The 15,400-nt window shown below is 45.9% G+C and overlaps 1 protein-coding gene and 1 pseudogene across 2 annotated transcripts; one reads left to right on the forward strand and one right to left on the reverse strand.

Annotated features, from left to right (window-relative positions):
* The first annotated feature begins 1,417 nt into the window (after window positions 1–1,417).
* Window positions 1,418–2,937, forward strand: LOC123117151 (probable glutathione S-transferase GSTF1). Of its 2 annotated transcripts, XM_044537976.1 has the most exons (4): window positions 1,418–1,668; window positions 1,772–1,820; window positions 1,909–2,406; window positions 2,804–2,937. In XM_044537976.1, exons 1-3 carry the CDS (start codon window positions 1,519–1,521, stop codon window positions 2,364–2,366), a joined length of 657 nt encoding a protein of 218 aa, XP_044393911.1. In that variant the 5' UTR covers window positions 1,418–1,518; the 3' UTR covers window positions 2,367–2,406; window positions 2,804–2,937. The 2 variants fall into 2 exon arrangements, with proteins under 2 accessions (XP_044393911.1, XP_044393910.1); XM_044537975.1 differs by lacking the exon at window positions 2,804–2,937 and having other exon boundaries at window positions 1,909–2,526.
* LOC123117152 (non-specific lipid transfer protein GPI-anchored 5-like) lies at window positions 2,654–3,458 on the reverse strand (annotated as a pseudogene).
* Between the last annotated feature and the right edge of the window lie 11,942 nt (window positions 3,459–15,400).

Consider the following 15,400-nt stretch of genomic DNA (forward strand, 5'->3'; position numbering starts at 1 on the left):
ACGAATTTTTAAAATATTCTCAAGATAAAAAATATCCTGTTAAAATAAAAATGAAGAAACTATAAAAAATATGTATAATTTTAAAATGATCATGAGTTTTTAAAATAAAAGTTAAAAGGAAGAGTAAAATAAAAACGTAAAATGGGGAAACGGAAAAATAAAAGAGAGAAAAACACAAAAATCACAAGAAAGCTAGGTCAGAAATTACCGAAAGAAAATAGGAAAGAAAATAAAATAAAAAGAGCAGTGAAACCAGAAAGAAAAAGTAATGGGAACCCCAACGAAAACCACCTATAAACTGAAACAAAATGGCAGCGAAAAACCAGAATGGGCCTGGCCATGGCGCACGAGCCCTACTTTTTTGCAGTGAGCATTAGGATTCACCATTTTATCATTTGCGAGAAAAAAAAAGGATTCACCATTTTATCTTCCCTCATTGTGTCATGAAATATTTTCCACTATCATTACACAATTTCTATTTTTTTCTATTCTTTATGACAGAATAAAAAGATTTCTATGTGAAATATTTTCCAGTATTTAACATGTTTTTTAGATAACAAAAATCCATAAATTTTCCATGCCACTACAAATTTTCTATATATGCCATGCTTTCAGAAAACAAAAAAATCTACATTTTTCACGTGATTAGCACAAACATTTTTTTACAAATTTGCAATGCTTTTTCCAGCACATTTACACAGCCAAATTAAAATATTTCTATGTTTGCCATACTTGTAGGAAAAGTGACCAGCGAAAAACAAAATTTGCGCAGGTTTCGTATGTTTATTTATTAAATTTCCAGTGGAGCATAGGAAATTTGTACTTACATAAATGCCAAATTTGGAAATTTATTTTTCCTGCAATCATGACCATCAGATGTATATATTTGTTGTACGACATTTTTTTATATCGCCATGTTGCAATTTCTTGTTATATATCATGGCATTTCGTGTGCGACATGTCCCCGTAGGTTTTTGTGTTTTTCTGAAACTACTAGTGTTGTTCACCATGGCAAATTTACCATCCATCATGGCAAAAGAAATTTAATGCTTACTTTTATGATGCTCAATCCCGGGCCTCTTTTGGCCCATTTTTTGATTATTGCCGACAAAATGGTTTCGCTCATTCCCTCTCCGGCGGAAAGGTTGGTTCGCACTGGGTATCCCCGGGAAATGCAGCTATGTGCGCGCGTCCTTTTTATTTTTCGTCGTCGGGTCGTGACGCACTCATCCACACATCCCTGCCGAGCGAGGCATGTCCTTCGTAGAAGCTGCTTATTAATCAGGGCCAGTGCTGGTAGACAATTCAGACGACGACTAGCTGTCCACACTACACGTGTCACCTCACTTCAACTTGTCAAAGCACTAAGTTTCATGGTGTACGACGTCTTGGACTTTTCCTTCTTTCTCCTCCCTCTCTCTCTGGCATGCCGTATAAATCAAGGAGCGGGGCCGTGAGAATTCCGCATAAACCAGGGGAGGGGAGCATCGTCATCCAACAGTAGAGCAGAACAAGAGCATGGCGCCGGTGAAGGTGTTTGGGTCGGCGGCGTTCACGAACGTGGCGCGGGTGCTGGTGTGCCTGGAGGAGGTCAGCGCCGAGTACGAGATCGTCGACGTCGACTTCCAATCCAAGGAGCACAAGGGCCCCGATCACCTCGCCAGAAACGTAAGAACACACACCAACCCTTCTAGCAGAGTAGTAAGTTTCGGATCATAGTACTACCACCGGATCTGGATGCTGATTCATAACTCTGCTTTTCTCCGACCAGCCGTTCGGCCAGGTCCCGGCGTTCCAGGACGGGGATCTCACGCGCTTCCGTCAGTTTCCAAACTCTTATTGATCTTCAAATACTACTTATTCTCTTTCTGAGAGCACCGAATTATATATGCATCTTCGTCTCCTCAGAGTCCCGCGCGATCTCACGCTACGTGCTCCGGAAGCACAGGACCGACGAGGTCAACCTGCTGAGGGAAGGCGATCCCAAGGAATCGGCCCTCGTCGACGTCTGGATGGACGTGGAGGCGCTCAGCTTCGACCCCATCATGCACTCGGTGTTCTACCAGCACCGCGTCGTGCCGGCGCTGGGCGGGACGCCGGACGAGAAGATCATCGGCGAGAGCGTCGAGAAGCTGAGGAAGGTGCTGGAGGTGTACGAGGCCCAGCTGACCAAGCACAGGTACCTCGCCGGGGATTTCCTGAGCCTCGTGGACCTCAGCCATTTCCCCGAGACGCACTACTTCATGGGGATGCCGTACGCGGCGGTGTTCGACGCATACCCTCGTGTTAGGGCGTGGCTGGAGGAGCTGTTCGCTAGGCCCGCCGTCAAGAAGGTCATCGCGCTCATGGCCAAGGACTTCAATTAGTTATACTACCAGGAACACCACGAAAAAATTCTGAGTAAAGGTATATATGTTTTCTTCCAGAATGTATGTAGTTTGTGGTGAGAAATAAAAAGGGGCACGTATGCAATATGACTTTGGCTGTATGTATATTCAAGAATGTATGTATTGTCTTTACATCTCACCAGACTTTCTTATCAATTTAGTACTACTACTCTGTTTATTAGCGTGCTCTGTTTTCTGAGTATCACTACTCTGTTTTATGCCTTGTTTTCTTTGAAAAGGCACACATCAAACAGAACAACACAAAATTACAAAAACAACCAGTACCTCTTTATTTCGACTGCAGCAAGAAACCAAATAATGCTATAGTACAGATGTGGAACACAACACTGACCAGTCCTCCTCGCCAATGCTCAACGCTAAACCAATATGAAAATCTAATCGTGTCACACTGACAGGAAACGAATTTCCGAGTCGCCAGCCAGCTGCCGCTTCAGTCCAGCGGCCGAGATGCTCGCTCACCACACGGCGTAGACCGCAGCAGCCGCGAGGGCGAGCACCAGCCCAGCCGGGCCATGGAGTGACGAGCCGCCGTTCTCCTGCAGGTACGCCGACGGGGTCGTCTTGGATCCAGACCCTGCCGGTGTCTGCACCTCGGGCGTGGTCGGCGTGGCGGCCCAGCGATGACGAGTCGCCGCCGAGCGCGCTGCAGAGGCACTGCGGCTGGGACTGCACCACGGAGCCAAGCTGCGAGCAGCAGGACTTAGTCGGCGCCATGTCGTTGCCGCCGATGTAGTTCATGCACGGGTACAGCCCGACGAGCACCGCCGTGCACCCGGACTGCGCCGACGCCGACGCCACCAGCAGGGCCGCTGCCACCGCCGCGGCCAGGAGGATGCTGCTGCCGGACATGGCTCTCGCCGCAATTGATGGATTTCTCTTCCCCTTGGATTGATATTTGATAGTGCAAGCAAGAGGCTTTTTCTTGGGATCGATGCTGCTTGCTTGCGCTGATCAGGCCGGCTAGCTGTTTGTGCTTTTGAAATTCGGGTTAGCGTGAATTTATAGGAGTGGTGTTTGTTGGGGAAGGTGGAATTAGCTGGGGATGTTGGTGAGCTGCATGTCTCTACATCCTAATCTTGTCAAGAAAATGGTTTCTTTCTCGGAATTCCTCGAGTTGTCGTATACTGATAGTCCAGAAAAATATTGGATATGTGGCTGCTATAACCAGGTGTCATCGTCAATGCCGTGTTGGACGGTGTAGCTTTGTTGGTTGTACCAAGGGTTTCCCGTTTTGGATCAAGTCACTTGCTTGTTTTTTTTTTTTGACCGTAAGTAACTTGCTTGTTGGATCAACCGCAAAAGAACTTGCTTGCTTTTTCTTTCTCATTGAGTTGACTTGCTTACCTACTTCATACTTTGAGGAGGAGGATCCTTGAACTTGCGAGGTGCTATTCACTTATGTGCTAATGTAAAGGACTTAGAGCAACTCCAGGAGTTCCCCTAAAAATCTTCCCGTAAAACCAATTTTTCAGCTTCCCGTTACTTTTAGAAGAAATTGTCTGGACGCAATTTTTGTCAGTTCGTGTAAACTTCTTCGTCTAAATATTTTCATCTTCATTAAACATAACTAGCTAAATGACCTAGCGCCCGCTAGTCAGTGACACAAATGACGGCCACTGGCACATTGGCGGGGCCGGCGGCATGAGCGACGGGTGGTGGTGCGATCGGCGGCACGGCCGTGGTGTTCTGACATGTCCGGTGGCTGCGCGGCGGCGTTCGAGCGAGGTTCCCATGGGGCGGCGGCGTTCCGGCGGGCCATGTGTGGAAGTTTTAGGCGGTTACAATTCCGCCAAAAGATATAGGAAGGTCATCTTCTCGTAAACTTGAGGGGGGAAATTTCACTTTTACCAGATTTCTATAGTTAAGGCTAATTTGCGGGATCTGTTCATGAGGTTTTCTTGCCTCTAACTTTCATAAATGATGCTTAATTTAGAGATAGGGAATTTCTTGAAGTTGCTCTTCATAAGCATCTAAAATCGGACCCCCATCCTTTCCCATATACGTCTGGTTGAACAACCTAGAGAGAGAAGAAAAAAGTCCATCCTCCACTTTTTGCCCATATATATCCGGACTATGCGGCACCCTTCAAACTGAGCTCAAATAGGGACGGATATGGAAAAGCCTCGAACATATCCCCCATGTCAACCCAAATATCAGCGAACTCATCTAGGCCCCACCCGCGACCACCCAACCAACTTCTCTCTCCTCTCTCACGTACATGAGATTATTGAGGTCGTCGAATCCACCATCGGAGCTCATGCCACCTAGCCGCCCGCCGCCCCCTCCGATACGGCATGCTTGCGTGGCTCCCTCCCGAGGTTGCCCTAGCTCCCATGATGGTCGATTCGTGTTGCACGCGTGGTGCATGTTGTAGTTGCAGTAATGGAAGCCCACGATAGGCGCACCAGGGTGCCAGTAGGGTGACATGGTTTTTCCTCCTGCACCCACACTATGGAGAAGAGGTTGCCGACCGAAGTTGTGGCATCAATGTCCATTGCCACCTCCACCTCCTTCATAGTGCTGCCTCCTTAGCGACCTCTTGCAGGGCCAAGGGGCCGCCTCCATCCTCCTTCTCTTCATTCTCCATCTCCTCTTCCTTCAATATAGGCTCTGAAGAGCTCGAGGCTTGGCCAGCTTCAGTGTGGGTCCAGTGTTGGGCGTCCGCAACCCGAACCTCCGCCGCGTTTCGGCATGACGCACCGGCGTTAGCTTCTTGTAGGCCACAATCATGGTTCGCACGATGGAGGTGACAAAGGGCGGACGGTGAATGACGATCTACATGGGCTCAGACACTTCCGGAGCACCACGTCCGCCGGTCACCTCCGCTTCTCACCGGAGCAACATCTCCGCTATCAATTGCCTTCTGAATTGCAAAGAGTGGTGGGGAGAGGAATGCGACTGTGATTTGGAAGCAATTAGCTTTTTTTCAAATATGCATGTTTGGTCGTTACGCCTCTTGGGCCCCGTGTCGATGTGGATGCAGTCGAAGCACCAGGCAGGCAGGTCAACGAGGGCCGAAAGGATTTAGGACCTCGGATGTATCACTTAAAAAATTGGGGCTTGACTGTGCATTTTGAAAGAATAGGGACTTGGTTGACACTTCGGTGAATAGAATTAGGACCACCCCTTGCATTGTACTATTTTCAGTAAAACAAACAGGCACAAGTTTTGTTTTAGCTTTTTTTCACTTGAAACAAATGCATCAACTATTTTATAAGCTAAAAGACTTATGGTATATTCTTATAAGTTTGTATTTCCTTCTCAATCAATATGTATTCACGCACCTTTAATAAGGAAACATAATGTAGTGATACTTATTTAACCATTACATTGCACTAAAAAAGTTCATGCATTCTCCATATTACATTAGAATATGAATGGCTCAATATGCCAAATAATATTTTGGCCATATTAAGATAATTAGTAGGTGCATAATTTACAATGAGTCTTAACTAAACCTATTATTTACAGATAGTTCAATAATATATGTTAAAATATAAATAAATATTTGAGGTGTTCCCACGTAAAGTGCCTGGGATGGAACTTAGAGACGACAATGCCCCCAGGAACCTCAGACTCGCGCATGATATAAGACAGTTGATCACCTTCATGATTGCCGACGACGAAAGCACCGTCGAATCGACAAGCTTGAGTCATCCTCGCACAACTGCTACTCAGGCAGTGCTAAACTCGGTCGCACCGTGGCTGTACGCCCGTACACCCGACCCGAGCCGCGTAGTGTGGGCAAGTGAGAGCCATCAAAAAGAAAAACCGGAGGATATTCGGTGTGATCCTCTTACATTGTGCATCCAAGCTGGATCGGCTAATTCCATAGCTGGGAGCTATTGAGCAGACGCGACTTGTAAAGGGAGAAATGTAAGGATCGGCCTGGTGGGACCTATGTATCCAACGCCGTTTTGTACATAAGTTGTTTGTAAGAAAATAAGGAAACTGGTGTGGACGATGTTTCTTTCTAGAAAGTGTGAACAATGTGAGAGCAAACTTCCCTTACATGAAAATATGAGCTAACATTTGATCTTGCTTGCTACACGTCACCGAAACAAATACCTACCATGACAATTTATTTATGGGCTACCATGGCAGTTTTAATTGATACATATAATATTTAAATACTCCCTCTGTTCCTTTTTAGTCTGCATATAATATTTGGTCAAAGTCAAACTTCATAAAGTTTGACCAACTTTATGAAAAAAAATATCAATAACTAAAATACAAAAGGTATATGTTATGAAAATTAATGTTGTCATCTATCTATATAATTTTGATTTCATAGTGTAAATGTTGATATTTTTTCCTACAAAGCTAGTCAAACTTTACAAAGTTTGACTTTGACCAAATCTTATATGCAAACTTAAAAAACGGAGGGAGTACACTCTAACTTTATATACCAAATTAGAAAACACTTAAAGTAGAAAAATAACTAAAAAAAAATTATGTCAATCAGGAACAACGTTAACAAATCAACACGATACGATGCAAGAAAATGGCACAAATACAATTTGCGCACCGCAACTGAGCATAAGAAACTAGTTAGTACAACATGCGTAATTAGCAGGTAAATGATAAATGGACAACACATTTATTTATATATCAATAAAAAATTCAAATCAAACATACCTAACAGAAAACTATGTTCGCAAAAGTCTTACTCCCTCCGTCCGAAAATACTTGTCATCAAAATGAACAAAAAGGGATGTATCTAGAACTAAAATACATCTAGATACATCCCCTTTTATTCATTTTGATGACAAGTATTTTCGGACGGAGGGAGTATATTTGTACTGTCATCACATTTGGTTTCAGTTTTTCTTCAGACAAAACAAACATCATGTTCTTATCATTGAACTTCACTTCATAGTGGGAATTGCCTGGCACAAATACTTCACATTTTCATCCAGGTTGTACATCCGACAGTGCAAGCATTTCTGAGTAATTCGGTTGCCGCTACTTGGTGCTCTGTTTTCTGAGTATCACTACTCTGTTTTCTGCTCTGTTTTCTGAGTATCTCTACCCTGTTTTCTGCTCTGTTTCCGTATCTGCATCGCTCTGCGCTCTCTCTTTTTCTGGAGTGGATATGTACTTTCGTCGAGGAACTGAACAATCTTTGTTTTCAGCAGGACTTTGTGGGCACCGTGTCGTTGCCGGTGATGTAGTTCAAGCACGGGTACAGGCTGACGAGCGCCGCCGTGCACCCAGACTGCCGACGCGGACGCTACCAGCAGCGTTGCTAGTGCCGCTGCCAGGAGGATATTGTCGCTGCTTGGCATGGTTCTGGCGGCCAAATTTCGTGTTTTGACCCCTTTTACAAAGAAATTCGAGATCTGACCCCTGTCTGAAACAATTTCGGGATCTGACCCTTTTGACTACCGCCAGGAGGGCCGGCGGTAGGTTTGCACGTCCTACCGTCATCATCAGTGGCGGTAGGCCCTCTAACGGCGACTGACGGCCGTCGGCGCGTACTGACGGGGGAAAGGGCCTACCGCCACAGTCTAAGGCGGTAGTGTTCGGTGGCCTACCGCCCGAGGTGGTGGCGGTAGGTACCGAAGAGGCAAGTGATGCTGCGGGCGGGCCCTACCCACGCACCAGCCCGTTCTTCCTCCTCCCCTCGACTCGAACAGAGTCGAGCGCCGCCTCTCTCCTCATCCCGATCCCCTCCCTCGATCTCCCTCTTCCCTCCACCATTTTCGCGGATCTTTGGGGCAAATCGAAGAGGCCGGTAAGCTCCTCCATTCCCTCCAATCAGTTTTCGCAATGGTTTTTTATTTTTGAAGTTATTTTTGGCACTAGGTGCAACCTAGGTTTTGGTGTTGATTTTTTATGATGTTTTAGTTGTTTAGGAGTATATGATTTTGGGGCAAATCTTTCTGTATGTTGAATGCAAGATTGTGAGGATAAAGGCATAACAAAATTCGTAGATGGTTAATGTATTGCAAATTTGTGAAGATGTATGTTTTGCAAAATTGGTAGGTGGTTAATGTATGAACCCTAGGTTTAGTCTTTCTTATAGCCATACGAGGAACCCTCTCTAGTTGATATGATGAACCCTAGAACCTAGATGAACCCTAGGTTTAGTCTTTCTTATAGCCATATGTGATGATTTATTGTGTGAATATTGTAGATATTTGTTTTTCTTGCATTAGAACAAATATTGATGTTTAATTAACTTTATCCAATCAATGCTTATATAAGGAACATTGCGCCACCACCACCACTTGATGAGGATGATGACTATGAAGACCCACTTGAGGAAACCATCTGTGCTCAAAGAGTGAGGCTGAGCGAACGGGAGGTGTGCAACCTATGGGACAACTTTCTGCCACGTGCTGAGTTGATCGGGGCGCCATTCGTGGCCCGTCTGACAAGTACCATGATCGATCGACATGTCATGGTATGTTATTAGTGTAGAATCCACGGAATTGTTAATAGTTTAAATAATCCATACTTATCAGTTGATATGTTTTTCTTATTCAGAAATTGCCAAAGAGCCTATCTGAGAGTTGTGGCATCGAGGCTGATGAAGAAGGCTATGCTGGAATACGCCTTACCGCAAGGGGCCCCGTCACTACTTGTGCGTACGGCGTGGAAACGAACGATCGCACACATTTAAGTACAGATGGGTGGAAGAGCTTCCTCGTTGACAAGAATCTTCATGTTGGACAGGCCGTCCTTATTACTATCAGGAAGACCAACCGTCAAGGCTTGAAGATGATGATCGTCATCGATACCATCTAAACTATATATGCGTGTGGCTGCTGATGATTGTCATGTTTGATTGCTACCTATTTTGGCTTCGTGAAACTATTTGGATGTGATCAAACTATGTTATGTTTATGTCTATGAAATTGTGATCAAACTATGTTATGTTTATGTCTATGAAATTATGATCAAACTATGTTATTTGGCACTTGTTTCTTAATCTGTAATGGCAAAACTAATTATGCTTATGTCTATGAAATTGTGCCTATTGGTTCTTATGTTCAGGGCCCTTGCATATTTCTATGAAATTGTGATCACACTATTTGGATGTGATCAAACTTTTTATGTCTACAAAATTTTACACGAAACACAGGACCCTACCGCCAGGCTCCCTGGCGGTAGGGTCACACAGCCTACCGCCGTGAGCCCTGGCGGTGGAGTGAACCTACCGCCAGGACGCTTGCATATCTCGTTACAGAAGGCATGCACGGCAAAATCCTGCCACACACCTTACCGCCAGATCCCCTGACGGTAGGGTTAGACAGCTTACCGCCTGGTTGTCTGGCGGTAAGGTACTTATCCACGTCAGCGTGCGGTGACGGCCCCCGTCTTCCTCCGTCACACCCTACCGTCAGGATATCTGGCGGTAGCCTGTCTAACCCTGCCGCCAAGGGCTCTGGCGGTAGCAAAAGGGTCAGATCCCGAATTTTTTTCGAACGGGGGTCAGATCTTGATTTTGTTTGCAAAAAGGGTCAAAACACGAAATTTGGCCGGTTCTGGCCGCCATGCGATGAATCCTCTCCTTGGATTGCTAGTGAATCATGGATGCGTTTTCTTGGGCTGGAGGCTTTGGAGCTAGATGCTGCTTGTTTGCGTCGATGAAGCTTGTGAGATTGTGCTTTTGGTGTTCCAATTTGTGTGTTCTTATAGGAGTGGTTTTTGTTGTGGGAGGTGGATTTAGTTGTGTACGTTGGTGACTACTTCCTACTCTTGCAACTGTCATGTACTTTTGAAAAATAGTACTCCCTCCATCCACAATATAGTGTGCCCACGCTTCCTGAGATTCAAGTTTGACCGGATATTTAACCAACAAGACCGATTGCGGCGGGGACAAAAACTATATAACTGAATTCGTATTGGTATATTTTTTGCTCCCGCCGCAGTCGGTCTCAATAGTTAAATTTACAGTCAAATTTGATTGTCGGGAAGCGTGGGCGCAGTACATTGTGGAATGGAGTGAGTACTCCCTCCGTCTCAAAATAAGTGACTCAATTTTGTACTAAAATTAGTATAAAATTGAGTCACTTATTCTGGGACAGAGGGAGTATATATGTGGCTGCTGAAATAGTTGGTCTTGAACGAGGTGCTGGTCCATAGCGTGTTAGCTCTAACAGACCCCGCAAAACGCACGAAGCTGCAAAATAACTGCCAGTTTGCAGTTTTAGGCGAAAAAATGACCAGAATAGAATCTGTAAACCACCCCAACCCGTAAATTTTTTTAAGGGGCACCGCAAACATCCCGGCCGAACCCGTGAAAATAAGGATTTCGAAGACGACCCGAGGACGACCTGTATACGTGAAAGATCGTTGGCGGGAGTCTAACTACCAGCAGAAACTTCATGGCTCGCTCCCGTCCGCCTGTTCTCGGCCGCCGGCGCATGCCCCGGCCCTCACTACCGCGCCCGCCAGCCGTCCGCCCCGTCTGCCAAGCCCGCCGGCTGTCCGCCGCGCCGGCCCGCAGTTCTCTCGACGAGGAGCTAGCTAGCTCAGCTGGCTAGCTAGCTAGCAGCTCAATGGATGCGCGTGTAGCTAGCGAATGGAGGAGTTCGGCCGCCGCCCGCGCTGCCCCGGCGGTCTTGGCCTCCGCCCGCGCGCTGCGGCCGTCTTCTGCTGCAGTCGGCACTGCTGCTGGCCCCGGCCCGATCGCGCTTGCTGGTGAGCACGAGGAGATGGTCGCGGAGGCAGGACACGCACACGCCGAGAGGACGAAGGTTGAGATGGGAAGGGCGTGAGGAAGAAGATGGTATATTTAGAGAATATTCTTTTTTACGGGTTGATTATACGGGTTCTGTTCGGCCGCAGGTAAAATCAACCCTTATAATCCGTTTTTCTCAGCCCGTAAAACACTTATGCGGGTCGTGGTTTTGCAGGGTCCGTTAGAGTTGCTCTTAGAGGAAGCTAGCAAAGGTATTGGGTGTCACGGTGTGCTTTTTGCTGGCTAGCTCTTGTATTTTTCTCCCGGTTAGGAAGTACCCCAGCAACTTGCTTTGTCATCCTGACATGCAGCCAATGGATCTGATACAAGATTTTTGAACTTGCCAGCATAAATCACTTCTATCCAAATGCAAAGCATCTCACTTCAATATATTTTATCTAGAATATATCATATATTGATAGAAGAAGAATGGAGATAGAGCCCACCACCAAAGTTTACATACACCTGTTTACAGTGGCGGACCTAGGAATTGAAGTTAGCTGGGGCGAACATTTAACGTCTAATTTTTTTTGGTAGAAATGCAACTCTATTCAACGAAAACTCCTAGTATTCAACAACAAAAGAATAAAAAGCCTCTTACAAGACTAGTAAAGTGCTAACATGGACTCTTGTCGCTCGAAATACTCACTTATGCCAAAATATGATGCCATAATTCCAATTTCTAAACGAGGCTGTTTACAAGGGCGCATGCAATAGAGCCACCCTACTTGACAACCGACTACTCATGACTAGCCCACCGTTCTATCTCACCAAGGAAAGACCCTAGATCTCCTTTGAGAAGTCATGTCGTCCACCAAGTTCTGCCTTCTCGGTTTATGTTGGTAATCACCCACTGCATGGATGGCGACGCACCATCAAACACCACCTCGTTCCTGTGCTTCCACATCTCTCAGAGAGTCAGCGTGATGATTGCTTTAAGATCCTTCCTGGAGCATTGGTTGGTCGATCGCGTGGTGCACCACTCCACCGGTGTATCCGTAGCTTGAGGCGACTGGTCCGGCCTCATGATGCCTGCCAAATCCAGGCCCACATAGTTCATGCAAAGACACATGTTGGGAGGATATTATTTATGCTCTCTTCGTGTTGATCGCGGAACAGACAGACCTGTTGGTGCGGAAGGCCCTTCCTTGCCAGCAGTGGCGGAGCTTTATGGAGAGCAACCTGGACCATTGCCCCTCCAACCCATAAGAAAGTTAACAAATATCCCCTAGTATTCAGCCCATATGTCGAGTTAAAATCAGCCTAAAAGCATGTTTCTTGCCCCTCCAGCCCATTTGCCCCTCCATAAATTCAGCCCAAGCTCCGCCACTGTTGCCAGCTATCGGATGTCCAACATCTATTGTCCATAGCTAGCCAAGTGAAGAAGCCACACTACTAAGTGGCTCAATGTTTTCAAACCATGTCCGCGTACTGCGCGACCTGACGGCCAACAAACCTTGCCGTGTAGGCCAAACGGGCGGAGTATGATCCTGACGACTACCAGGCTCACGTGATCCTATCTTCGACGTGATCTAGTAGCTCAGCTTCATGTACCACTTGCCACATGCGCAGGTACTCTTCCATGACATGCAAAGCGGCAGCTGGCCGAATATCCTACGCCCAGGAGTTGTCTTGGAAGGCATGCGCTACTGTCCTAGTGGAGCTCACCCGCGGCGTGACCATGCTGTAGATTTTCGGCCCCAACTCTTGTACACCATATCCATTGATCCATCGACCTTCGCAGAAGAGGACAATGTTGCCGTTCCCTAGATGTGCTTGAACTACCGCATGGTAGATCCCTCGTGCTTCGTTCGAAACCGTAAGTTTCAAATCTCTTCATGGTCCGATCTTTGCAGCCAAAGCCAGCACACTTGGAGAGCATGGTTCACCCACCTTAAATTTGGTATTCCTAGCCCGCCTGCCCACTTCGGTGTGCAAACCTGTTCCCAAGCCACCAAGCATTTGCCCCCATGGGCCTCTCTCTGCGCACACCACAAAAGTCACCAACATATCTTCTCGAGGACCAGCAACATCTTGGCAGGGAGCTCCAAAGCCATGATAGCATGAATGGGAATGGAGCATAGGACCAATTGTATCAGAAGAAGTTGAACGCTCGTTTGGAGTCAGCTCCCTCGCCATGTGGGCAACTTGTTTGCTAGCTTACCCACCAGGAATTGAAACTGCGCTGCGGAGGATTTGCGAATGCTTAACGGAATAGCCAAATATCTGCACGGGTAGGTGATACATCTCCAACGTCGCACTTAAGAAAGGACTGCGAGTTGAATACTAAAAAAGACATGGACTTTTTTGCAAAATTGTTGATGGTGAACGGGCAGAAGCAAGTGGTACTTTATTAGTAGGTAAAGATTTAATATTATCGGACCTCAAAAGGCCAAGTGGTGGAAAGCACATTGGGTCACTTGGGCCCAATAGGTGGAGGTTCCCCCCTTCTCCTTATAGAAGGAAGGGGGAGGCCAAATTGGAGGGGGAATCCCCCTCCTTGGCCGACCAAAGAGGGAGGGTTTCCTTCCCCTTGTGGCACCCCCTCTCCCCTTCCTTCAACCTATATATACTTGAGGATTTTGGCCCTTTTAGATACACTAGTTTTGGAGCCTCCTCTAGTTCTCTAGTCTAGTTCTAGTTGTTCCAATTAGAACTAGATCTAGTTCATGTAATCCTCATAATTAGAAGCCTTTCTAATCTCCTCCCTCTAATTATTTGGTGATGATTAGCTCTAGACGGCAAAGCGCTACCGAACCATGAAGACCGTACACTTGCAATCCGTGGAGAGGTCGTGCTTTCGGTCTTCTATTCGAGGGACACCTCATGGGCGGTCACGGGATCGTTCATCTATGGTTCGAGGGACTCCAAGTACGATCTACACTGACTCTTCTTCTTCTGCTGCAATTCGGAGTCGGTAACGATCTGATCCAAACCATTATCATATCTTCATAGTGTTTCCATGTTCTATTTACCGAAGGAGATTGCCAAGTGTTTCGTCGAGATAATCATAATATGGTCTTTACAAGTATCCGTAGAGGTGATCTATACATTGTTGACTTCACTAAGAGAGCCAAACCTCGCACTTGTTTAATTGGTAAATCTTCTAAAGGATGGTTATGGCATAGATGGTTAGGTCATGTTGGCAGGTGAAATCTTGATAAGCTTATTAAAGGTGATCATATCCTTGGTATTAAAGATGTTATATTTGACAAGGATAGACTCTGTAGTGCTTGTCAAGTAGGAAAACAGGCTGGAGGAAGTCATCCCGTGAAGAACATCATGACCACGAGAAGACCACTTGAGCTACTTCACATGGATCTTTTCGGTCCCAACGCTTACACGAGCCTTGGTGGTAACTCTTTCAGTTTGGTCATTGTTGATGATTTTTCTAGATTTGCGTGGGTGTTCTTTCTTGACGACAAATCACAGGTACAAAAGATCTTCAAGAACTTCACCAAGAAGGCCCAAAATCAATTTGAAGTGAAGATCAAGAAGGTTCGAAGTGACAATGGAACGGAGTTCAAGAACACTAATGTGGACACCTTTCTTGACGAAGAAGGGTTTTCACATGAGTTCTCGGTTACGTAGATACCTCAACAAAATGGAGTTGTTGAGAGGAAGAACCGGACACTTATTGAGATGGCGAGAAAGATGCTTGATTAATTCAAAACACTAAGACACCTTTTGGGCGGAAGCGGTTGAAATAGCTTGTCATGCTACGAATTGACTATATCTACACAAGCTTCTCGGCAAAACGGCATACGAGCTACTCACCGGTAACAAACCCCAAGTTGGATACTTTCGAGTATTCGGGTCAAGGTGCTACATTATTGATAAGCATCCACGTTTGAAATTTGCTCCTAAATCTTATGAAGGTTTTCTACTCGGTTACGGCTCAAACTCTCACACTTACCGTGTCTACAACAATTTGACCCGAACGGTTGAAGAGATGGTAGATGTGAAGTTTGATGAATCTAACGGCTCACAAGTAGAGCAATTGCCAATTGATGTAGGAGACAAAGACCCCTCGGAAGTGATACGTCTCCGTCGTATCTATAATTTTTGATTGTTCCATGCCAATATTATTCAACTTTCATATACTTTTGGGCAACTTTTTATATTATTTTTGGGACTAACATATTGATCCAGTGCCCAGTGCCAGTTCCTGTCTGTTGCATGTTTTTTGTTTCGCAGAAACCCAATATCTAACGGAGTCCAAACGGGATAAAAACGGACGGAGATTTTTCTGGAATATTTATGATTTTCGGGAAGTAAAATCAACGCGAGACGGTGTCCG

The sequence above is a fragment of the Triticum aestivum genome, chromosome 5B (genome assembly GCF_018294505.1).
Source record: "Triticum aestivum cultivar Chinese Spring chromosome 5B, IWGSC CS RefSeq v2.1, whole genome shotgun sequence".
NCBI classification, from domain to species: domain Eukaryota; kingdom Viridiplantae; phylum Streptophyta; class Magnoliopsida; order Poales; family Poaceae; genus Triticum; species Triticum aestivum.

What these genes read in the sequence shown, in the direction of transcription:
- LOC123117151 (XM_044537976.1), top strand. Translation starts at nt 1,519, where the DNA reads ATGGCGCCGGTGAAGGTGTTTGGGTCGGCGGCGTTCACGAACGTGGCG. An exon ending in CCGATCACCTCGCCAGAAAC is followed by an intron (nt 1,669 to 1,771) that starts GTAAGAACACAC and finishes TTCTCCGACCAG; the next exon opens with CCGTTCGGCCAGGTCCCGGC. An exon ending in CGGGGATCTCACGCGCTTCC is followed by an intron (nt 1,821 to 1,908) that starts GTCAGTTTCCAA and finishes TCGTCTCCTCAG; the next exon opens with AGTCCCGCGCGATCTCACGC.